The 25,260-nt window shown below is 34.3% G+C and overlaps 1 protein-coding gene across 3 annotated transcripts in view; it reads left to right on the forward strand.

Moving 5' to 3' along the window:
- ATF7IP (activating transcription factor 7 interacting protein) overlaps window positions 1–25,260 on the forward strand; it is a 123,828-nt gene that overhangs the window by 27,013 nt on the left and 71,555 nt on the right. For all 3 annotated transcript variants that reach the window (XM_024733366.1, XM_024733364.1, XM_024733365.1), the window contains exon 2: window positions 22,565–24,114. In XM_024733366.1, coding sequence (XP_024589134.1) covers window positions 22,572–24,114 — 1,543 coding nt within the window. In that variant the 5' untranslated portion in view covers window positions 22,565–22,571. The remainder of the gene's footprint in view (window positions 1–22,564; window positions 24,115–25,260) is intronic.

Below are 25,260 nucleotides of genomic sequence, written 5' to 3' on the forward strand. Positions count from 1 at the left end.
TCCCTTCCACCCTCATTGTTTCCATTTCCACATATTTAAATGTATCACCATTTTACGAAGTGAATTTAAGAATTTAAAACTAACATGAGTGTGTTAATTAGAAATTCCATTGAATCTAATATTTTATTTCTTAAGGTAGGTGAAAGGTACATAGGCATTTGTTATATTCTTTTTTTTGTATGTCTGAAAAATTGCATACAAAAAAATCTCATTGAAATAAAAAACTATATAAAATAAAGAATATATAATCGTTACTGTAAAGATATGAAGATTTATGTTTATAAAGAAATGCATACTGATATCAGTATGGCCAATGATAAAATATATTACTGATTGATCTAATAATAATTTTAGGGGGATGAGAGTGGGGAGGTGAGGAAGTTGGATGAAATGAAGGATGGTAGTTTAGAGGCTACCACTCTAGTGGTAGTTTAGAGAGGCTAGTTTAGAGAAGTGGAGGAAATGCATTAGATTAGGCAGTTCTCTGCCTTTGCCTTCTCTGGGAGTTAAATAGCAGGTTCTTTCTGCAAACTGAAAGTGTTAGTTTTAGGTGGGACTTCAGTTCTCTAGATTCTGAAAGGTAGCTCGTCATTTGTTACTACTGTGTAGTTGAGTACTTAAAAAAATCTAGAGGCCAGCTGTGATAGAAGGCACACTCATGTTTCAGGGGCATGAACTATTTCCTGTCGCCCTTTGACAATATTGCTTGGGATTTTTAAAATGATTGTTTTAATGTATGTTCTGTTGAAGTATAAAAGTGTATGTTTATGGGTGTATTTCCTCTAAGTAAACAAATTTACTAGGATTGGAGAAATGCTGATAGTAGAAATATAGCAATTTCGATTAATGTGCTTGAGGTTGGATGGAAGAATGAGGTTGGATGTGTTCTCCTGGTGTGGACAGCATGGTTGGGAAATACTTTCAGACTTTTCTTGAGCCATTGTTTAGGAGTATATTGGGCTGGGAAGATGGTGGAAATAGACTGACTGGTTTATATATATAGGTAAAGAGGCAAGGAGTTGTTAGACCAAAAAACAGAGGAGTTTATTGATTGGTATTAGAGTTGGGGGTCATGGAAGAGAAAGATGATGGAAAGTAAGACAGAGGAGTATTCTGTCTATAGAGAAATAAACCTAAAAGGAAGCAGGTAAGACAAAAAAATAAAGGCCATGAGCATAAAGATGTGTAATCTTTGAGACTGCTGAGGTTGGGTGTGCGTGATCCAAAAATCTGGGGGATAAAATTTGAATTTTTAGTTTTTGTGTTCCTCTTAGGCAACAAAATTTATTTAGCAAGCAGGGTAGACTTATGAAATCTTCAAAGTGAAATGGGCCTAAGTGATCTAGTAGTTCTAACATCACACTTTGCATGGGAGTCTACTGTTTGGTATTTCTGACAGGTAATTATCTAGTTTCTTCGTCAACCTTTCTAATGACAGAAGAGAGAGGCTCTGATTTCTTAAGGCAGTTCCTTCTTTTGCTGGATATCTGAAAAAAAATTAACATTTGCAGATTTTGAGACAAAATTGGCCTTTCATTGTTTTGTTCCTGCCCTCTACCTTGTGTCTGTCTCTTTCTCTGTGTATCTATCTTTTTTACATGACAGATCTGCACTATTTAAAGAAAGTCATTAAAATTCCCTTGTGTTTTCTAGGCTAAATATCCTGTTTTCTAACGTTTCCTCATACACTACATTGTTCTAGGTCCTTCTTTAGCCTGGTCATCCACTTGTTTATCCTGCTGTTCTTAAAAGTCTCTCTTTATCTGTGATGCTCATAAGTAAATGTATTACTAAAAAATATCCCTTTCCTCTGACTGTGTACTTCTGTTCTGCAGTTTAACTTTGCATTGACATTTTTGGCAGCCTCCTCCCACTGTTGAATTTTACTGAGTTTGCGGTAAGTTAAAATCCCTCAGTCTTTTTCATGTATTCCATTGATAACATTTAATATACTTAAATATTTGAACCAAGAGTATTACCTTATATTTGTAGTTATATTTTCTTCATGATTTCTAGTATTGTTTATTATGCTTTCTTTAGATTCTCCTTGCTATATTTTCCCCCTTTTAGTGGTCTTTTCAAAGAACTGGCTTTTGGTTTCATTGATTGCTTGCTGTTTTATTGAGTTTCCCGTGATAATTTTCCATTTTTATTGTAATTACTTGCTTTGGGTTTATAACTTTTACTAGCATTTTTGAGTTTGTGCTTTTTTATTAATACGTGCATTTAAGGTTTTCTCCAGAGTATCATTTTAGTTGAATTCCCTGGGTTGTATTTTGTTAATACTTTGTCGTTTTTATTATTTTTACCACTGATTTCCTCCTTAATCCAAAGTTGTTTTGTTTTTCTTTTTTTTTTAATTTATAAGGAGATAACTTGCCCTCTCATTTCATTATTATCTAAATGTATTATGTTATGGCCAGAGAATGTGGCCTTGTGGGAATTTTTTTGGGGGGGTGGTCTTGGAATTTATGATTTCCTTGTCACCACATGCACAGTCAATATTAATGTATGTTGGTTTTGTTCATAAAAAATTCATATTCTGGGTTTTTTGATATACAATTCTATTTATTTTTCTGTTTTTCTAGCATGTTAATTGAGAAATGCATTTTTAAATATTACTTTTGTTTTTATCTGTAGATTTTAGAAAAAGGTGTGTCTTTGTGGATTTATTAGTCTTTTCCTGAATTTTTAAAAACGTGTTTTTTCTTTATGTTATTCGAAGCGATATTATTTAGATACATCAAAGATAATGTTTCTAGTGGATCGTACCATTTATTAATTAGAAATATCTTTTTTGTCCCATTACTTGATCTTCAATTTGAACTTTTTTTTTAATATGTTACATATAGGCTTTATATGTATACTTAACTTTTTTTTTTGTATTTTTGGTTAGCATTTGCCTCATGTATCATTTTTCACCTCTTAGTTCTCAACGTTTTATGCTCTTTTAAGGTATGTCTCTTTTTTATAGCACATATTTGATGATATTTATATTTTAAAACCCAGCTTGAAACCTAAGTTATTTTTAGATGATAGTTTTTTTAATTTTTGTTCCATATTCCACAATCTCTAAGTCCATTAACTCCCATTTTGTAATTATCTTGGATTTTGATTCCAGAATATTTGTTTTAAAGATGGTGGGTCCTCAGTTATTTCGGTCTGCCCATGAGTTTTACTTGTTTTATGGAGCATTGCTGTTTCCCTTATCTGAGTTTCTTCCTAGGGCCTTTTGCTGTCTTGAGTCTGTAGTATATCTTTATATAATTATGTTAGCAATAATCTGTTTCCTCAGACTTTGCTCAGAAGTAATACCTTTAGTTTTTCTATCCTTGTTGATTTTCTGGCAATAGGATTCTAGGCTAAAAATAACTTTTCCCCTGAACTTTGAGGATATTGTTGTTTCTTTTAGCATTCAGTATTGCTGATGACAAGTCTGATGTCAGTTTAATTCTTATTCCTTTGTAGTTAAAAATGATTTTTTAAAAAACTCTAAGATATTAGTATTTATTCATATTGGTTTTCTGAAATCTTAACACAGTATGTCTGAGTGTTAAAAACTTTTTTTTTTCTTACTTTAATTTAGTCTATTTTGGTAATTAGTAGGCCTTTTCTATGGAAAACTTTTTTTTGGGAGGGGGAATCTGTGAATTTTTTTCTTCTCTCCTTTTTTTCTCAGTTCTTTTTTTCTATAAATCCTCTTTGGGGAAAGTTGTTGCTTCTGGGTGTATCCCCTATGCCTCCTTTCTTTCTGTTTTTCCTTTGTATAATCCTTACCCACCCCCCCACGCTGAATTTTTAATTGATTGTACTCATTTTTGTGTTTGAGTTTTCCTATTTTATGTTGGGTAGATGCTGACCCAAGTGATTGTGAAGGAGGTGGTACTTGCTGCTCATGGCATGTGCTGGGAATTTGTGTTTTGAATGGTAGCCTTCCTTCCCTGTCTCTTCTGGGTTTGTGTGGGTCACTACCCTTTCCACATTCATAAATGTCACTGCTGCCCTGGTTTAGCATTAGCATTAAAGAGATTGGGGGAAGTGGAATGAGCTTAACTGTTAAGGTAAAAATCACATGAATGTGTTTTCATTTTAAAATTGAAACTGATATAGCAAGTCTAAGTGAAAGTCTATATATTCTACTGTCTTCTCCCTAAGTGAACTGCTGTAACTAGTTTGGCATTTATCCTTCCAGACTTTGAAATATCACTTGAGATATTTCAGAGATTATATATTGAGATATATAAATGTTTAGAAGTATATTATTTTGCATTTTAAAACATAATTGCATAAAAACTGGAAACACTTATTGACTACTTATATGTCTGAGACATTTTTATGAGGACAGGCATTATAATAGTCTCAATTTCGTAGATGAGGATACTGAGGCAAGGAGAGAATAAGTATCTTGGACAGGTAACTTAACAAGGAAGTGATCATACCATATTCAAAGAGGTATATCTGGTTTCAGTGTTTGTACTGTTAAGTACTGTGAATTCTGTAGCTGCTTGTACACTTAATATTCATGCCTTTAAAAGAGATCTACCGCATTCTTTACTTTTCTTAGTGTTCTTTTTTTTTTTTTTTTTTTTTTTTTTTGGGACGTGAAAAAAAATTTTTTTTTTTTTTTTTTTTTTTTTTTTTTGTGGTACGTGGGCCTCTCACTGTTGTGGCCTCTCCCGCCGCGGAGCACAGGCTCCGGATGCGCAGGCCCAGCGGCCATGGCTCACGGGCCCAGCCACTCCGCGGCATGTAGGACCTTCCCGGACCGGGGCACGAACCTGTGTCCCCTGCGTCGGCAAGTGGACTCTAAACCACTGCGCCACCAGGGAAGCCCAGTGTTCTTTATTCTTTACTGTGGATGCTGAAGTTTTTTTTTTTTTTAACTATTAGCGATGGCTGTTAAATTTGATTGTTTGCTAGCACAGTGCAGCAGTAGGTATCCTGATACATTACCTTTTTAAAACATATTATTAGTGTATTTAAGATACATCTCAAAGTGTCTTTGGTGTGTCAAAGTGATGCACAGTTCCTGCTTATTTGCCCCTGAAAATAGTTATGACAGTGAAGTCTTCTACCAGCAGTGTATGGTGCTACTCATTGCTGTACATTATTGCTAACAATAAGTAATTGCCAATCTGACGTAAAAGAAAAAATGTATTTTCTCTTTGTTTTGTCTTTCCCTGATTATTTTGAAGTTGAACATTTTTTCTAACTTATTTTAATGAGTTACTTGTTTGATTCTTGTTTTACTTTTCTTTTGAATTTTTTGTCCTTTTTATTCACTAGTAGATGTTCTTTTTTATTCTGGGAACTAATTCCATACCACTACGCTATTTTTTTTTTTTTTAACTGGGAGCGGCTCCTCTACCACTGCGCTGTGCAGTAGACCCGCCTCCCAACCCCGGGCCGCGAGCCCCAGCTATTCGGTGGCGCAGCCTGGAGCTGGCCACCTGCAGCCCACCAGCACGTGCGAGGCACCCTGACTGAGTGCAGTGCCTGGTGTGCACGGAAGATCTGAAGATCGGCAGATCAGCACTCCCAGAAGACAGGGCGAGCAGAGGAGGGAAGGAAGGTCCAGCTGGGAAGGGCCGGAGTGCAACCCCACTATGTTTTTTATCTTTCGCGTATTTCTCAAAACGTGTGGTTACTTGTAGTACTTTTCTGTGCCTTTGATATTTTTCTACATTGAGTCATATACCCAACATAGTTCTAATATTTCACATATTTTCATAGCTTCACGAATCTTTTTCTTATATGTTAATGTTTCTAGATACCTTTTTTTCTTGCTGTTCTGAATTAAATGTTTTCTTCTTTATATCTTTTTTGTTTGAACTCTTACTGCTTTGGTCAGGATTTCTAGAACAATAAATGTGTGAATATAGTATTACACTTTTGTTTTTGCCTTTAGTGGAAATGCCTATGGTGTTTTACTACTAAATGTGAAGTTTCCTGTTGGTTTGAAGTAGCCACTGTCAGCTAAAGGAGCAGTCTTTATGTTCTTAATTTTCATTTTTATCAGTAAATGAGTCTTGAAATATATTCAGTGCCTTTTTAGGTTCTGTTGAAAAATGACAGTTAATTTTTAGGTTGTTAATACATTTCTGAATATGCTTAAGTTTTTAATTATTAGAAGTGTTTAAAATGGAAAAACAGTGCAGTTTGGGGTAGAACATTACTCATTTAGTATTTAACCAGGCCTACAGGGATAGAGTGCTTTGATGAGAATCTATAGTTTTTTGTCTCTGGGCCTTCAAGATCTAGCGTAGGAAGTCTCAGTCATTTTCCTACAGACTGGGGCTATTCTTTGCACAGTATATTATTGAGTCAGTTGTTATGCCATTAACAGTGAGGTGGCTAATCACATTTCTTCTGTTCTCCAGTAGAATAGCTTCAGACTCTTTATTCCAACATTTAAAAGATGATAAAAAATTTCCTAGAGAAATATAACAAATATTTGAAAATACCAAAATAAGGTCTTCGATTCTGAATTTGTGAACCCTTGAAAAGAGCTTGCATTTATCATTGTATTTCTTTGGGCTTTTTTTATCCCCCACCTCCTTTTTTCCCCCCTTTCTTTCCTTTCTTCTTTTTAAAATTCTGGAGGCTCTAGGCTCAGTTAAATGTTTTTATGTGGCAGCCAGCCAGATCTCCAGTAGCCCTGAACTCAGCGTGTTGCTGTTTCTAAGCAACTACTTGTGAAGTCTTGTGGATGTAACTAACTGAATTATAAATAGGGTTATGAGCAGAAGTGCAATTGAAATTGAGATTGGTAAGAAAGGCATACTCTTTTTTTCCCTCCCATTTAAATTTGAGTTATTCTTTATGCAGGGTCAGTTTTTAGAAATCTGGCTCATAAAACTTGGGTGTACTAACCCTATCAGGAAGACAGTAAGGGCTCTGTAGAGGTCTTATTTGTAATCACACATCTGAAAGCCTTTTTTTGATTATTAGGATTGAATAGTCTATACTGGAGAGATGGTAGTTAATGGAAAATAGAGTACTTCTCCTAAGTTTCATGGTCATTCATGTGGAAAGATGACCACACATAGTATTACTGCCTATATTTTTTTCCCACATTTATGTTAAAATCTACATGTTGTAACACTTAAATTTTGGCTATATTTTTATACTTTTAATCACATTGTTTCTTTAGTGTCTTAAAAATTGTCCTTTAATAGTGACCATGTAGACATTTGATAAATGCATGAATACACCAAGCTATCTTCGCCATTTCTCAGTAGAGCAGTGGACTTCAGAGTGGAATTTATTAAAATTTTATTTAAGAATCAAAATATAAGTATTCTCGCAGGTCTTCTAATTTGTTTTCCATTTATTCCAGATGGAAAACTTTAGACCTGAAGATTTTAAATGATTTGCCTAACCCAAATCTCTCCAATCTGTGTTTTTTCTGCATTATTCTCTTACCGATACAGATCTAACAGCTTTTTTTTTTTTTTTGCATTCATGTTTCATCAGTTTATACGAAGTTTAATTGTATTCTGTAATTTAAAGTAGAAACATACAACTGAATTCAGTAATAAGCACAACTAATATGAACTGATTTAGATGAGAGTAGAAGAACATGAGATCTCAGTATGTTTGTGGTTATCAATTGTATGTTCATAGAATGTGTGGAAAACATCAGCTCATTTGGTCTGATGGTTAAGAGGAGAGAAGCTAAGAGAGTTTCCAAAGTATAGTGTTTTTTGGTGAGATCTGCAGATTTTATTAGGTTCTGAAAGAGGAAACAAAGTGATAATCCTTGGTTTTGGGTAAAGGAACTCTGTATTTTCTTAAAATACATCACAAACTTTTGATAGTAGCTTCTGATAGCCCAACCTGTATTAACTTTTTAGGAACATTTGCCTGAAGCAAGTAGATTATATTCTCACGTATAGTTTGCCAGAAAGATTTCAGACTGGGAACGTAATTTTTCTTTTTTTGCTCCCTGGGGGGCGGGGGGTGCTGGTCCATTCTGAGTTGTATGCCCAGGAGAGATCTTGTTATCAAAAGCATAACTTTTTTTTTCTGAAATTCTAACTGAAGAAAGATACAGATTTGCAGATAAGATCAGCTCAAAAAGTTGTGGTAAATAGAATTTTAGTTAGAGCTGCAAAGGGATAACATACTAGCAATATTGCTTTGCTACAGAAGAGAAAAATTATAGGTACAAAGAAGAATTTGAGTTTCCTCTGGGATATGAAAGAAGATTAGGTTTCTTCTTTTAGTTTAGTTATATTTGTTATTAAAGTTAGACTTCTGTACCCATAGGCTAGGGCCACAAGAACATCTGGTTCTCAGCTGACATTTTAAATTCCTGTGGGTTGTTGGAGGGGAGGGTCTACAGATGGGGCAGAGAATGGAGAGATGGAGGGTGATGTTTCTGGAATGCATCTAAACTTGTCCAGGGCATTTTAGTTGCTGTACTAATTTTTAACACTAAGGTGCCATTGATTATTCAATCCCCCCAAAATTCCTATTGGTGTGTGATAAAATGTTTACTTTGAATAATATTCTGCAAACCTCATGCTTTTTCTGTTCTCTTGAAATGAAACTGGCTAGTGTAAGTAAAACTAAAAAGTATTATAACTGCTTTAAATAATACCTAAGAAAATATGAAGTGCTGAGATGTATATCTAAAGGGATATTTGACTTACATATCTGGAATTATAAAATACTTTTTCCCACTTTTTGTGCCTTGTTATCAAATTTTGACCCATTTGTTATATTCTCCCCACTAATTGTAACTCATAGGTTAATTCATACTGCTTTCCTTTGTGATGAGGATCATAGTTTATTTGTTCAAATAAGTAAACAAGATCTATGTACATATAGTATTTAAGTTATCTTAAAGATGTGAATACAGTTGTAGTTAGATCTGTATATCGAAGTCACGTGAATACAACGTTAAGAAAAGTGAAGACAATAAGCTGTTACTTTTCATTCAGACGAATGTTTAAAATAATAGTATTTATGTTTTTAAAAAGGCATGGTTAAAAAAAAAAAAGGCATGGTTAAGCTTAATTTTAAAATCTAGCTATCTTTAAATGTCTAGATTAAAAGGATATGCTACTCAATAGATTGCTCATTTGATGTTTCTTCATCCTTCACAGGAGCTCTTTTTGTTACTTAAAACTGTTCTGCGTTCTTATATGTTTTAGAGACATTGTTTCTAAGCTTTATTAAAATAAGTCCTTTACATGTAATTTTCATAATGAACTTTTTAAGACTTTCCTAGTATCAAATATATGAATTCATTTTTTGACCAAAGAAAACATTTTCAAGTTAATTTACTACATCACTAAAACATACTGATGGAGGGTTTGATGTAAGAAATGTATAGAACATGAAATTTGATAAATAGCATTTGTTTTAATATGGTTTGATTGTCTAACCAGCCTTTCATTTCAGCAGCTATAATTTAAATTTTTGGAATTGAAAAGTTCTTTTTCCTTTTCTCTTTACTTTCTTTTTATTTATTTATTTTTAAATTTGGTCATTCCTCAGTAGCCCATAATCTTCATAGTTATTACATTAGACTGCACATTGTTTGCCATCTTTAGGAATTAAAATTTATCCAAAGTAAATTTGTTACGTACAAGGAAACATGCATACTAAGCATACTTAGGTTGGAAAGTTAGAATGATGAAAAACATTCTTTTATTTGAGTGACAGAATAAGAAAAGTCAAGTGTTGTCAACTTTAATATTATCCCACAAATTGACAAAATTGAAAAACCAAAGATAGCAGTATTTTACAGATTATGTATTTACATGTTTAACTTTTACTTGACATATACAATAAGATGGTTTGTTTTCCTCACTGACAGGAATTGTTTTAGTTTGATTGAGGAAACAATTATTGAATGTCTACCATATGGAAGACACTACTGTATGTTGGAACAAGTTTGTGTCAAAAATAAATAAGGCATAATCCCCACCCTATTTAGAGATCTGCTCTGATAAATTATTTAATCTTTGTATTTTTAATACACAGTAAATAGTCTTTTACCCTTAAGTAAGATTCTCAAATGATTGCAGGGGAAAAGTGATAAGAAAAAATGCAGTGGTGTTCAGATTTGAGAGATTTTTAGAGGTTTAGAGATGTAAGAACTATGATTAAAGTGCTTAATTTTTCTCCTGACAAAAGAATGCTTAAATATACATGTACATGCACACACATATGTATATAAGTAAAATAATATGGATAATGGCATGTAACTTGAAAGTGGCCCATTAATTTAGCTTAGCATCCATTTTTCTTTAACTGCCACTTAGTAAGAAAAAGTTGCAAGTTTAATATTCTAGATGATTAAATGCAAGGTGCATCTTTTTTCCCCAAGAAAGTAAAGGGTTTTTGCTGGTGGTTTTGTTCTTTTAGTCACATCTATTCTGGGATTCATACTAGCATATTGTTTCTATTTTTAGGCTGTTGCCGGGCAGATTAAAAATTTCTCCCCTTATGATTGCCCAATTTCTAGCTTTCTGATTGGTTACATGAACCTGCTTTCTTTAGCCAACCACAGTGACTATGCAAATTGTATTTCAGTTTCTGTTGCAGTGAGAGAACTGATAAGATGGCTGCAGGGGTTTTCCTTTGGGGTATGTTTATTATTTTAGAGGATTTTCATCATTATGTAGTAATAAGCAAAAGTAGATTTCTTTCAAAACGGTATTTTAGTTTTTGAAATGTAAAATCAACTATCTAAACAAGATTTATGAGCCTTGAAAAATGTCTCTCATGTCAGATTAGATTAATTTTAATGGTGCTTTGTATTGCAGCCTGTCAGAGGCAGCATTTTGTGTAAGTAGGCATATGTTACTTTTTGTTAGTAAATAAGCATTCTGACTCCTCAAAGGAAGGTTGACCTTTGTATGTAAACCTGCTGTATTTGAACATGCCAGCATGTTAGTTTGCAATTCTGTCAGAAATATTCTAGATTACTACCTTTGCTTTATAAAGAATAATTTAGTTTTTTCGCTTAAGAATTATTTTTGATTTTAGTTGTATGTATATAGCCTATTATTCTTTTAGTCAGTATTTACTAAGTGTATACTATATGCCAGACACTGTGTAGCTCATAAATATTATTCCAGGTTACTTACTTTATTTTTTGTTCTTTTGTTAAATGACCTCTGAAGTACGTCATAATGATACCAGCATATTTTAAGATGTTTTCTGACGACGAAGCTTGGGCACTTAAAATGTATTAATCTTATACTAAATACATGATGAGATGTGCCAAAGTGTATCATTAAACATAGGTATTTCAGTCAATTTATACTAATTATTTCTTTTTTTAAAAAATTGAAGTATAGTTGACTTACAATTTTATATATTTCAGGTATAAAACATGATTCGATATTATATGTTACACACCAAAGTTATTAAAATATTATTGACTGTATTCTCTGTGCTGTGACATTACTTCCCTGTGACTTATTTATTTTATAACTTGTAGTTTGTACCTCTTGATCCCTTTCACCTGTTTTACCCATCCCCCCATTACCTCCTCTAATAATTATTTCTAGAAAGATACATGTAAAGTACTGGTAAATACAGTGGCAAGACACTTCATATTGAATAAAGACAGTATTAATAAAATGTGACAAAACTTTATGTAACTCCAGAAAGCTCAGTAAGTATACCTCATTTATAAATATTATCATTAATTACGTGTAAGGCCTTTTGATTATAGTGCCAGTTTATAATAAAAGGAAATGCTCCTGCTTCACTTAAGACTTCCTAGTCCTTTTGGTAAAGATGGTTAATTGCATTTTCCGTGTGTGGAAGACTTTATTCGTATATGTACCTGGAGTGTTCATTTGCACCGTGCTCGGTACTGTTTTTGTTGATAAAATTTGTTCTGTTCGTTTATCTCATATGAGTATCTCATGCCCATTATTACCATCCTGTGAGATAAACATCATAGAATTATGTCCCATTTAGGAAAGGGGAAAAAAGTAATTGGCTTATCTAAGATGAACACATGGAGAACAAGATTGCTGTTATTTTCTGTATATTGCCCTTTATCTCTAGTATAATTACATGTATACTTGTTGGCCTAGAAATGTAAATTCCCTAAAGTAGGAACCTGTACTCAGTTCTTTTGGTATAGTTGTTTTGTCCATCATGAAAGTGTGACTCAGTAAAAGTCATAGGTTAAAAATAAATGAAAAAATACTCAACTCTAGTTTGCTATTTAAAAAAAACAGGTTTATTGAGATGTAATTCACATACCATACAATTCACCCGTTTAAAGTATATAACTCAGTGGTTTTTGAAATATTCACACACTTGTGCAACCATCACCACAATTAATTTTAGAACATTTTTATTACATTATAAAGAAATCCTGTACGCTTTAGCAGCCATTCCTCATTTCTTCCCCAACCCTCAACCCTAGCCAAGGCTTTGCCTTGAATCAGTAGATCAGTTTCGAGAGTAGTGACATGTTAATATTAAGACTTTTGATTCAAGAGGTTAAGTTATCTTTCTGCTTATTTAGGTCTTCTTTAATTTCTTCAATGTTTTGTAGTTTTTCAGAGTATTAAGTTTTGTACATTTTATTAAATTTATTATTTTTGATGCTATTGTAAATGGAATTGTTTTCTTAATTTCATTCTTAAATTGTTCATTGCAAGTATATACAAATACAACAGATTTTTATTTTTTATTTTATTTTTTTTGTGGTACGCGGGCCTCTCACTTCTGTGGCCTCTCCCGTTGCGGAGCACAGGCTCCGGACGCGCAGGCTCAGCGGCCATGGCTCATGGGCCCAGCCGCTCCGCGGCATGTGGGATCTTCCTGGACCGGGGCACGAACCCGTGTCCCTTGCATCGGCAGGTGGACTCTCAACCACTGCGCCACCAGGGAAGCCCTACAACAGATTTTTTAATATCTTGATCTTATATCTTGCAACCTTCTAGACTCATTTACTGGTTCTAATACAATTTTTAGTGGATTCCTTAGGATTTTCTATGTACAGGATTTTATCATCTGCAAGTTGAGGTAGTTTCACTTTTTTGTTTTCAAGGTGCATGACCTTTATTTCGTTTTCTTGCCTAATTGTCCTGGCTAGAACCTCTAGTCAGTGCCAAATAGAAGTGGTATGAGCAGACATTTTGTCTTGTTTTTGATCTTAGGGTGAAGGCTTTCTGTCTTTCACTATCAAGTATGATGTTAGCTGTGGGTTTTTCTTAGATGCTCTGTATCAGATTGAGGAAACTCTGTGGTTTGTTGAGTGAGTTCTGTTGTTATTTGCTTGGATGACTTAATGAAAAGTTACTTTTAAAAAATACTTGAATGTTTAAGAACCTCTTGGTAATACTGTTGGAGCTAATATATGAACCAGTCTGCAGGGTGGTAAAATTGAGTGTGTACTGTCAGAACTCATTTACCGTGTGGATGGGCCTTAGCAATTATATTAAATGACTCTTCCATTTTCAAAGAGATAGAGAAGAAAATTGTGGCAAATACAGTATAGTTTATCGCTTTGCATTTTGAACGCTAGAACACTCCCTGGTTGCAAAATTTAAAGGATGAAATGCATAAGAAATGTTCATATGCAGTGGAGACAACTCCATGCTGAAATTGGGTGTTTGTTGACCTTACTAAGTTAATTATTATCTGTGTAATGAGATGAATGATAGCAGCATGGTTATTGATGTATTAATTCAGATGTAAAGTTGAATTTGTATAACTTGTCACTTAAATAAATGGGAAAAGAATATGCCTTGGTTTGGGGCCTGACATAATTACCCCTTGATAAATGTCAGTTCCTTTTATCCCTTTAAGGCGTGTTGTTTCATTAATGAAAAGGGGAATTTATAGAAAAAGTATAAGGTATGCCTGGGAATAATAAACATCAAATGCAGAGTATGCTTATCTTTGTGTTAAGGAGCTGGGGATGGGGAAGGAGGAGCGTGCTATCTGGTAGTGTTACACAGAGGGCTTTGTTTTTAATTTATCTGGATAATGTGTACACATGTGTTCATTATATCAGGCTTTATATCTTGCATGTTCACTGTATTTCATAATGAAAAATTAATTATAAAAGAGCATCAGTATAGCTAGACATTAGTAAAATAATACAAAATTTGAGCTAGAATCAAACTTAGCCACCATCTGGTCTAACCTCAGTTTTACAGTTGAGTGACGTGAAATCTAGAGAGTTTGGGTGATTTATCCTATGACAACTGTTATGGTAATGCTGGAACATGGAGTAGATTCAGTTTTGTTAGTTTAGAAATCTTTGTTGTGCTAAGCTTTTATAATTATGTATTTTTGAGGTGTGGTAGATTATATAGCTCACTGTTATTCTTGTTCTGGTAAGATTATATATCCCTGCCTTTTGCCATGTGACGTGAAGTCTTTCCCCATGAGAGCTTTTTTCTTCTCTACCCTCTTAATGTCTAACTTGGCTTTAGCCAATGGAATGTGAGTGAAAGTAGTGCTATGTCTAAGAAAGTAAGTACTATGTCTAAGAAAAAGCTTTAAAACCATTGTATACTGTATGGTTCTGTCATTGTGGATTTTCTCTCTGCCACAAGACCTAGAATTGCAGGGGGTGGGGGAACAGTTGCTGCTCCTTCAGCCTATGACTTAGAATGAAGAAGAATCTTAGTTATTAGCCAATGAAATTTTTTTTTCATACTGCATTATCACCTAGTGAAAGCTGACTGACACAGAAAGTAAGCTCTCCGTTCTTTCAACTTAGGTTGGGTCAATAAGGAAAGTAAAAGCTATTTCCCGGCATTTGAAGGATTTACATCTTTCAACTTGTCCTTAAATCATTCTGGGTGTTGTAATTCACCCAGGTAAAGTGTGAAAAATTTTGGACAAGTGGTTCTTAAATTCCTGAGGAAATAAAATACATGGCCTTCTGTAACTTTACTCATTGCTGGTGGGATTTGGTGAGTGAGATAAGCTAGTGGGTAGGGCTCTGATGGATAACTGGCTAATTTTCTCAGGGGGTGTAATTTGGTAAGTGTGTTCTAAAATTGCATTTGTTGGATCAGGTCAATTAATTTGACTTTGCCTGTATAACAGAATGATCCCCAGAATGCACTTGGAGAAGTGATTTTAAGGTATCTTGCATTTTTTCATGTAGACTACCTTAGAATTTCTCAAAAGATCAATATCAGTGAATGCAACAAGTTAGACAGTAGTGACCATTCTGGTTTGATGTGCATAACCAATATTGATTTGCTCCTGCTTTGTCCAAGGAATTGTTGGTAAAGCAAACTCCCTGTTTCCTAGGGGATATTCCATTACATATTTTTATATCATTAGCTTGATGACAGGCAGAAGGGGTTATTTGTTGTGTCAAATATTATGAACATTCAATACTTTACTGAATTTGTGAGTATTAGGTAAGGAACAGATTTCACCAATTAATGTTTTTTAAAGTGTGGTAGGATAGCTATTGACAGTGTTTTTATGCATGTGAGAGAAGAACCATAGCATAGTAGAAATGAAGAATTGTGAACTATAAGGGACTCTGGATCCTCAAGTAAATATTGCCAGTGCTTTGTGAGTGGCTGGGAGAGAGAAGTTTGGAAACAAGATGAAAATCTTTGTGGGATTTTTAACAGAAGTAGTGATTTTGTTTTACTACAGTTTTAGAAAAATAATTATTGACAGAGATGACAAGATATCCAGTATTTAAGAGAAAAATTTAGCAAGTCTCTATACTAAATTTGAGCAGATAAGTATCAAGAGGATGAATCACTGCACTAGCAGTTTCACCAGTCTTCATTAATGGGCAGTAAACATACGCAGACTATTAACATTTACCGTGCAACACACTGATTATTCTTTATGGTTTTATTGCCAGGACTATTGCAGAATTCTCAAGTAAAATTTAGGAGTGCAAAGTAAAATCACACAGTTCTCAACTGACAATGGGATTCTTAAAGAACTCAGTAGCAGAGCCTCTACAGAGGCTAGGAATCCTCAGCATAAAGTGATTCTTTAGGAGTAAGCCATTATTAGTCAAGCCTATTGACTAATATTTATTTAAGCCATTTAACAAACTCAGATCTGAATAAAAATTATTTTCAGCATCCCATTATTCAGAATAATGTTATACTAATGTCAGTTAACAGCATGAATTTAATTGGAGTAACTGTGTCAAAGATAGAAGTGTCAAGTCCACTTAAGTAGCTTTGCTTAACATTTTGCAAATTTTTGCTAAAGTTTTATTTTTAAATACACTTCATCAAGTATCCATACTTTGAGTTAACATAGTGTTTATGTGTGTGCGCGTGTTTTGACCCAACAGTCCTGGTACGTACTATTGTTTTGTTAGTTAAGGCAGTTCTTGGAAAGCAGTAGTATAGATCCTTGTTTATTTACTCAGAAAAACCCCACCATAGACCTGTTATTGAAGCAAAGAATCTGGGGGTATATTACGAATATGTGTCAATTTCATCATTCACCTTTAATTTCACACCGTTTGGATTCTTGGTAGAGCACTTGCCCTCATCTGCTTCCCTTGTTGCCGGGCAAGGTACGTGATGCTGATGTCTGATTGGTTTAGGCAACTACGGCTTTGAGCCAATCAGACAGTGAATTTCAGTTCTCTCACAGGACTGAAGCATTCAAGCAGCTGCTGATTTATTTTTCCTATGGGGAGACTATATAAACTAAGAGTATGGCTGCAGCAAGCTCCCTCTTGGGTGTGTTTGAAAAATTACAGGGTTTATCTGTAATTGAAGGAGAAAAACATGACGTTTATTTAAAAAACTTGTTTATTACTAAGAAAATTTTATAGGTAGTAAATTTGAGAAAAAAAATTCTGATGACAGATTTCCTATTTTTATTTTATAATTTTACATTTAAAGGACTGTAGAATGATGTAATATAGGAAAAATTTGCCTTTAGTTTACATGAGTATTTACTATGTAATATACACATTTGCTTTATTTCTTCAAAAGGGGAGAGCTCATAACCTTTTTGTAACCTGCTGCCAAGGGCAGTTAAGGAGAAAATAATGTAGTAATTGTACTTACAACACTTAATACAGGTTATCAAGATTCACATTTTAATTTCATTAGATGAATCAAACTAAATCAGTTCAGTGCAGTAGACAACAAAACACTTTATAATGCTATCCATAGTAAACCTTTTTTGGGTCCAGAACACAATTAATTTTTGGAATTGGAAATCTGTAACAATAGAGGTAGGTGAGTGTGAAAATAATCTTGTTAGTTGTTTGGATTTAAGGTTTTGCTGGATTTTTAGTATAAATGTTTTATAAACATTAAGGACTATGGAATTTTAAAAAGAAATTTACATTTGAATTTTGCAGATTCTAACCCATTGTGTAGAAAAGTATGTTCGTGTTATGCATTGTCCATGTTTGACTGATTCCCCAGGTGGGGAATGGATTTATATTTCTGGAAACATTCTTTAAATGAAAATAAATAAGATTTATACCTTTTATCTTATTTTAATTTATTTATATGATATATTTAATGTATATTATGCACTTAGAATTCTTTGCAATTATGTTCTAGATTACTTTTATCAGACAAAGAACCTCTCTGAAGTGTTGTGAATCCAGGTTTTAACTATGTTTTTCTGACCTTATTGTCTGTCTCCTGTTGCTGGGCAGGAATCAGAATGCTGGCTACTGATTGGCTGAGTGTGTGACCAGCTCTTGAATAGCCACTTAAATTCTTGAGCGTTTTGAGCAGGCAGACTAGGCTAAGACATTGCAGCTTTTGGTAATACTTCTCTTTGTTGTTTCATAGCTATAATCTCTTTGCTAGAAAGAAGAGTGTGAAGGGAGTGGGTGGAGGGGGATGAAGCAGAGAAGAAAATAATGGTTTCACTTAAAGAAGAAGAGGCTCATTGGGCTTTACTTAAAAATAATTTACACAAATTTCAAAAAAAAAATTCCAAGCCATAGAGACTTATTTGCAGATAACACATCCTTCTTGGTTATTTAAATGTAAATTCCTTAAGTAAAGGTGAAATCCTTGTTAATGCTGTAGAAAAAGATTCTTTTTTTTTTTTATAGTGATAGTATTTCCCTAGAGTTCTTGAATCTGAATATGTAGAGTAAGGACCTAAAAGCACTTTTTTCTTACTGTCTTTCTCATGAAAAAATGTTTTCAGGAGAAAGTAGTTCATCACGTTTTACACATTTACTTCTAGATATGGCAGACATTTTCTGCTGTAAAATATAAATGCTTTTTCCTGTGAAAATAAATTACAGTCTTGTGAGAGCTTCATGATTCTAGTGTTGCCACCTAAAAAAGTAGTATTTCTTTTGTCAAATAGTTTTGTGAATGGCGTCTCAGTTCCAGATGATAGTATTTAAAATGATCTTTAGAAATGTTTTGTTCCGGTAGTACAGTCATGGAGACTTGTTTTCAGGTAAACACACCCTTCTCTAATGTGTGTCTTTCTTAAATATACATTGCTCATGCAAAATAGATTTTTAAAAACTTAACTGCTGATTGGTTTGCATAGATATGGCTGAACTAGTTTGAACTGGTTGTTCATGCTACGGTTGTTCATGCTACTTCCTTATTGCTTTGTCTGTTATTCATTATACTTAGAACCCATAAAAAATCTTGTAAATGGCTGTAGTGTGCACCCTTGTGGGTATAGGTGGTAGTTATTCTGTAATTCTTTGTATAGGTAGTCCTTTAGTGTACTGAATTGAATGGCAGTTTTGTTGATAAAACCAGCTTGCTTCGATAACATTTATTTTTATTAAATGTTACTTGGTGGTGGCTATTAACATTGAACGTGGTGTTTGCGTGTTGGATTTTCTAATTCATATACAAAAAATCCCAGAAGTATTTAAGAGAAATTTGTTTCAGATTCTCTAGTTTATGCCTAAAGCCATTGTGAATATACATAGACAATTATGATAATAACATTTATTGAGTGCTTACTACCTTCTAGGTGCTTAATGTATAGAATCTCATTTAATCATTATTACAACCTCTGTGTCAGGTACTGATATTCCCTTTTTAAGGTGGCTGAAACTAAACATTGAAAGGCTAGGTAACTTGTCGTCTGTCACATAGTATATCGGAGAGCTAGAATTCAAATCCATGTTTCTGTTTGCAGAGTTCGTGTTCTTAATGGGATTACTAAAAATTATGAAAATATACTTTTTTTAAAAAAGAGGAGTGTTTGCTTTTACTGCGACTGGCAATAACTGCCACTTATGCATAATGGTTGAGAAATGTGGCTGTTATGAGGTCAAAGTTCAAAAGAATTGCAGTTCAGTATTTGAAAATATTTAAAGGGTAACCATACTCCTTGTACTGTAAATTTAATCCTTTTGTATGTTTGGAGTCAGCAAGGAAAAGTGACTAAAAAATTTGCATTTTATCTTTGCAGAAAATTTTTCAGTTAGTGTGAGTTTCAAATGGATGGTAGATGGGAAAAATTTTGAAGTTTAAATTTTAGCTGCAGTTAATAACCCTTAAAATAGTGCCTATGATAATTTTGCGTTGACGTTTCTTCTCAATTTTAAGGTAATTTCTGTAAATTGTTTCACTCAGCTCCATAATTTAAATTAAAAACCTAGAAAGACCAAGAAATATAAGTAATTGGCTTAAAGTAAGAGAATGAATGCAGATTTTATGCCACAGTCTAGAAGTACTGTGACAAAATGGTTGGTTCTCGGGCTTTATTGGCCTCCAGCAAATAGGCTGGGCCATAGTTTTTTGCCTTTCAGCTAGAGGAACAGTGGAACACCAAGAACACACCTGTAATTGAACAAGTTGGGTTTATTATTTGTTGCAGTGAGAGAGAATGTTCACCATGGGGAAACAGCGAGGCATATCAGTAGGAGGATGTTAGAAAAAAACCTGGTAAAAGATTCAGTTATAGTATAGTTGGGGTTTTGGGGGTGGGGGTTGAGGCAGTAGAGCCTTACTCTGTATTAGGTGCTATCAGAAAGCAGGGGCAATTCTATGCTTGTGTATCTCAGCAACTGTTATCTATAGGGAGGACAAACTACAGCGAGGATAAAGCTGCAATTGATAAAAAAGTGAGAGATGTCAGAGAGGGAGATGTTTAGTATTTTACGGGATGCTGGGTTGCACAGTGACGTTGTCTAATTTGAATGGTGAAGTCGCTTTATGTCCAACATGCTTTAGCTATAAGCATCAAATCAGTTTATAACAACACTGAGCTTTGAGCCTTAGATAAGTTCCCAGACTTCCGAGGCTGCTTTTTTCCCTGCTCCAACCAAAGCAAGTATATCCTAACATCATTCCTACTGGTAATGGTGATATTAAGTGAATATCCAATGTAAAATTAATATTCTTGATTCTGTATATCTTAGTCCTTACAGGACGTTTGTTTTATTCCACTATAGACTGGGAACATTGTCTTTCTCTAGGACCAAGTCTTTTGTTTGCCTTACTGCACTGACCAGATGTTAACACAGAAACAATGATAGAGAGTATCCTTATCTTAGTTCTGATCTTATTTTACCATTAAGTATGATATCTGCAGTTTTCTGTGTAGATAATCTTATTAGATTTGCGTTATTTCCTTCTGTTAGATTTCTGAGAGTTTAACTATGAGTCAGTGTTGAATTTTGTCAAATGAATGAATATTATGTGTCTGTTGAGGTGATCTGTTGTTTATTTTCATCCTATATTCTGTTTTTGTGGTAAATCACACTGCTTGAAAAAAATGTTTTTTCTTAAATAACAGAAATGTATTGTCTTACATTTCTGGAAGTTAGAAGTCTGAAATCAAGGTGTTGACAGGGCCATGCCCCCACTGAGAAGCTAAGGAAGGGTCTGTTCCACACCTCTCTCCCAGCTGTGGCTTGTGGCTAACTCCATTTTTCACACAGCGTTCTCCCGTGTGTGTGTGTGTGTGTGTGTGTGTGTGTGTGTGTGTGTGTGTCCAGATTTTCCCCTTTTTATAAGGCCACTGATCATGCAGAATTAGGGCCCACCCTAATAACTTGATTATCTCTGCAAAGACCCTATTCAAATAAGGTCACAATTTGAGGAATTAGGGCTTAGGGCTCTAATGTATTTTTATCAAGTGGACATCTTGGTTGGGCCTATAATATTAAGCTATAATGCTTCGTGTCTCACTCGTAAATCTATGTTGCTTAATTTTTTAATATGAAATTGACCTTGTATTTTTTTTAATGAGCTTCACATGGTCATAGTGTATTACCTTTTAAAGAAACATACTTTTAAGTAACTCACAGATGAAAGAAGAAATCACAATGGAAATTAGGAAATATTTTAATAGAATAACAATGAAAAATATGACACATTAAAATGTAAGATGCAGCTAAAACAGCACTTAGAGGGAAATTTATAGCTTTACATGCATACACTTACAAAAAAAGGGAAAGATTAAAAATGAATGATTAATGTTTAGCATGTTGAGGACCTGCCAGACTGTTTTCCCAAAGCAGTTGCACCATTTTACAATCCCATTGCCATTGCAGGAGAGTTTCAATTTGCCCACATTCTTGCCAACATTCATTATTTTCTTTGATATAGCCATCCTGGTGTGTGTGAGCTGTTGTCTCATTTTGGTTTTGATTTACATTTCTCTGGTGACTAAATGATGTTAAGCATCTTTTCATGTTTCTTGCTTATTGGCTATTTGTGTATCTTTTTTTTTTTTTTTTTTTTTTTTTTTTTTTGTGTATCTTTTAGAGAAATGTCTGTTCAAGTCCTTTGCCCATTTTTAAATTGGTTTTTTTGTTGTTACTTTTCAACTGCAACAATATTTTATATTCTATATTTTCCAGATGCAAGTCTCTTATCAGATACATTATTTGCAAATGTATGATTTGTAAATACAGTTGACCCTTGAAAAATGTGGGGGTTAAGGGGGGGCCGACCTTCCACACAGTTGAAAATCCTCGTATAACTTTATAGTTGTCCCTTGGCATCCACAGATTAAACCAACTGTGGTTCAGGTAGTACTGTAGTATGTATTTATTGAAAAAATTCCAAGTTTAAGAGGACCCATGAAGTTCAAACCTCTGTTGTTCAAGGGTTGACTGTATTTCCTTCTATTGTGTCTTTTCACTTTCTTGATAGTAATCTCTTATTAATGTGTTTACAGTTGTTAATTTAGATATTCCTGGTTGCAAATGTAATCTTTCCTTATGTTCCTTAATTCTCCCTTCTTTTTTTCCCCTTATCTCTATACCTCTCTCCAATTCCCCTACCGCTTTCATTCTCTTATAATTTTATCTTTCCTTTGACAGCTACTTTTTTACTTCATGTATTTTTTTTAATGCTATCTCCTCCGGACTCTGTGAATCCATTAGCTTACTGAGAATGAAAACTAGAAATTAGTCACTTTTTTCCTAATACTGCCTAGTAATTGATCTCCTGTGAACTGTATCTGCTATCAATTTTATATTATATAAATTCAGTAAATGTGAAAATTAACACACAGCAAGGATCATTATGCTTTCTATATGTAATTATTTCAAAATTACATAAAGGGCTGCTTGCTTATAAGATCAGTTTGCAGTACGTCTGTAATTAGGTGGCTTCGGTTTCAATTGTTAAACTTTCTCTTTCTCTTTTTACAGATTCAAAATGGATAGTATAGAAGAACCTCAGAAAAAAGTCTTTAAGGCTCGAAAAACAATGCGAGTGAGTGATCGTCAACAACTTGAAGCAGTGTACAAGGTCAAAGAAGAACTGTTGAAAACTGATGTCAAGCTGTTAAATGGCAACCATGAAAATGGAGACTTGGACCCAACCTCGCCTTTGGAAAATATGGATTATATTAGTGACAAGGACGAGGTGAATGGCATTGAAGAGCTTTGTTTTGACCCCGAAAAAAGTAAATCAGAATGGAAAGAAACACCGTCTACCTTAAACGTTAATGTAAAAAACAAGCAGGATGATGATTTAAAGTGTGAACCTGTGTCTTCTAATAATATAACTCCTGAACTAGCCTCTAAACTGACTGCTGAACCATCTTCCGCTGACACAGCCTCTGGTGCACTAGCTGCTAGAGGTCTGGTATCTGGAGATTCTGCCTCTGGAGACTTGGCCTCTGAAGCAGTAACGTCTGGTGATCCCACCTCTGGTGATCCTGCTTCTGTTGATCCTGTCTCCGGTGATCTTGCCTCTGGTGAACTGGTCTCCAGTGAAATGGTCTCCAGTGAACCGGTCTCCAGTGAGCCAGTCTCTGATGAACTGGTCTCCAATGAACCAGTCCCTGTTGAGCCAGTCCCTGGTGAATCGGTCTCCACTGAACTGGTCTCCAGTGGTTCAGCATCTGATGATCCAGCCTCTGGTGATCATGCTTTTGAATCACTGGCCTCTGATGATCCAGGCTCTGGTGATCTGGCTTCTGGTGATCCAACTTCTGGTGATCCGGCCTCTGGTGATCCAGCCTCCGATGAACCAATTTCTGATGAACCAACTTCTGAGTCAGTCTTTGATCCCACCTTTGAACCAAATTCTGTACCAGTTTGTGAACCAGTTCCTGAAACTGATAGTACAGAGCCTAGTAGCAATAAAGGTGATGATTTTCTTGAAAAAAATGGAGGTGATGAGAAGTTAGATCAAATTTTCCCATTTGATGAGAAAAATAAAGCTGATAGTAATGTTGATGTTGATGCAGAAGCTCTAGAAACAGATGATACAATTATTTGTTCAGATGTGTCTCCTGAAAAGAAGATAGAAGAAGATGCTATCACAGAATCTGCTCTTGGAGAGGAAGCTATATCTAGCAGTATTGAGATTGACCAAAGTGAAAAGACTGAAGAAGAAAATTCTGCAGACCTTGCAGAAACCATTAGTGAAAATGTTATAAAAGATGACAAAAATGAGAATGTCTTAGAAAATACAGATTCTATGGAGACAGATGAAATCATTCCTATTTTGGAAAAGCTTGCACCTGCTGAAGATGAACTTACTTGCTTTTCTAAAGCTTCTCTCCTTCCAATTGATGAGACAAATCCAGATTTGGAAGAAAAGATGGAAGGTTCTTTTGGTTCACCATCTAAACAAGAAAGTAGTGAGAGTTTGCCAAAAGAAGCCTTTTTGGTCCTCTCTGATGAAGAGGATATTTCGGGTGAAAAGGATGAGTCTGAAGTTGTATCACAAAATGAGACATGCTCTCCAGGTTAGCATATTATTTAAATTCTAAAGATTTTGATTAGCTTTGATAAACTGCTTAGTAAAACATTCTCTTAAAGTTTAAATTTCTTTTAGTTACAGAGAAAGTTGAGAATGATGGTGACTAGAATGATCTCTTAACTTCATAGGTTCTTAACTTCACAGAATTTAGAATTATAGAGAACCACTCTGAGAGCAGCATTGTGTGAAGTGCTGAGGAGGGAGATAAAATAAGTAGAAAATTTTGCACTTGCCCATAAGGGACTTATAGACTGGGAATAGAGATAAGATGGACCAGTTTAACACCATGATATAACAATTTCCAGTACATAATTGATCAAAATCCTAGCAATTGTTCATGCTATCACTCAGCAACCAAATAACTCTGAATCTAAAAGCCTACTAGTTTAATTTATTTGCTTCAAGTGTAACAAATTCCATTTTACAATTAATTTTCCAGTTGAAATCTGATTCTTTTAATATTCTTTGTCCAGGGAATAGCACCACCATTGCTGGAAGCCAAAAACCTAGAGGTCTAATTATATGTTTGATAAAGACTTTATCCATTTGCTTCCTAAGCCTTCTTGATTCTACCTAACGTACTCCCCTCATTTTCTGAATGATCTCTCAATAACTTAAATCTCTTTTATTTGATTGTGTTCCTCTCTTTCATTAGATCACTATTATTGGTTGGCCAAAAAGTTAGTTTGGTTAGTGAATACACTGTTCAATAAAATTCTTGGTGAAAATGAAAAATTTGTCCTTTATTTTTAGTTAGAATTGAACAAACTTTTTGGCCAACCCAATACTTTTAGGGTAATTTCAAACTCCTTATATAAAAGCTATATAAACTTCATGATTTGGTCAATGCCTGTCTTTTCCATCTCTTTTATTATTACTAGAGAAAAAAGAGCGAATGAGAAAAATCCTACTTTGCTTTCATGGCCAAACTCAAACATGTGTGAAACTGTTTGAAACTTTGTGAAACTTTCTCAGTTACTTTCAGACTGGTGTGAATACCTTTATGTTCCCATCGTGTCACATTCTCTTAGCCTTAGAGCCCTGTGAGTGGAGTGACCTTGTAATAAGAAAAACAACATCTGGTTTTTAGTTTGTTCAAAGAAAAAAAAAAGCCTAGAAGACACAGAGAATT

The sequence above is a fragment of the Neophocaena asiaeorientalis genome, unplaced genomic scaffold (genome assembly GCF_003031525.2).
Source record: "Neophocaena asiaeorientalis asiaeorientalis breed wild unplaced genomic scaffold, Neophocaena_asiaeorientalis_V1.1 scaffold150, whole genome shotgun sequence".
Lineage (NCBI taxonomy): Eukaryota > Metazoa > Chordata > Mammalia > Artiodactyla > Phocoenidae > Neophocaena > Neophocaena asiaeorientalis.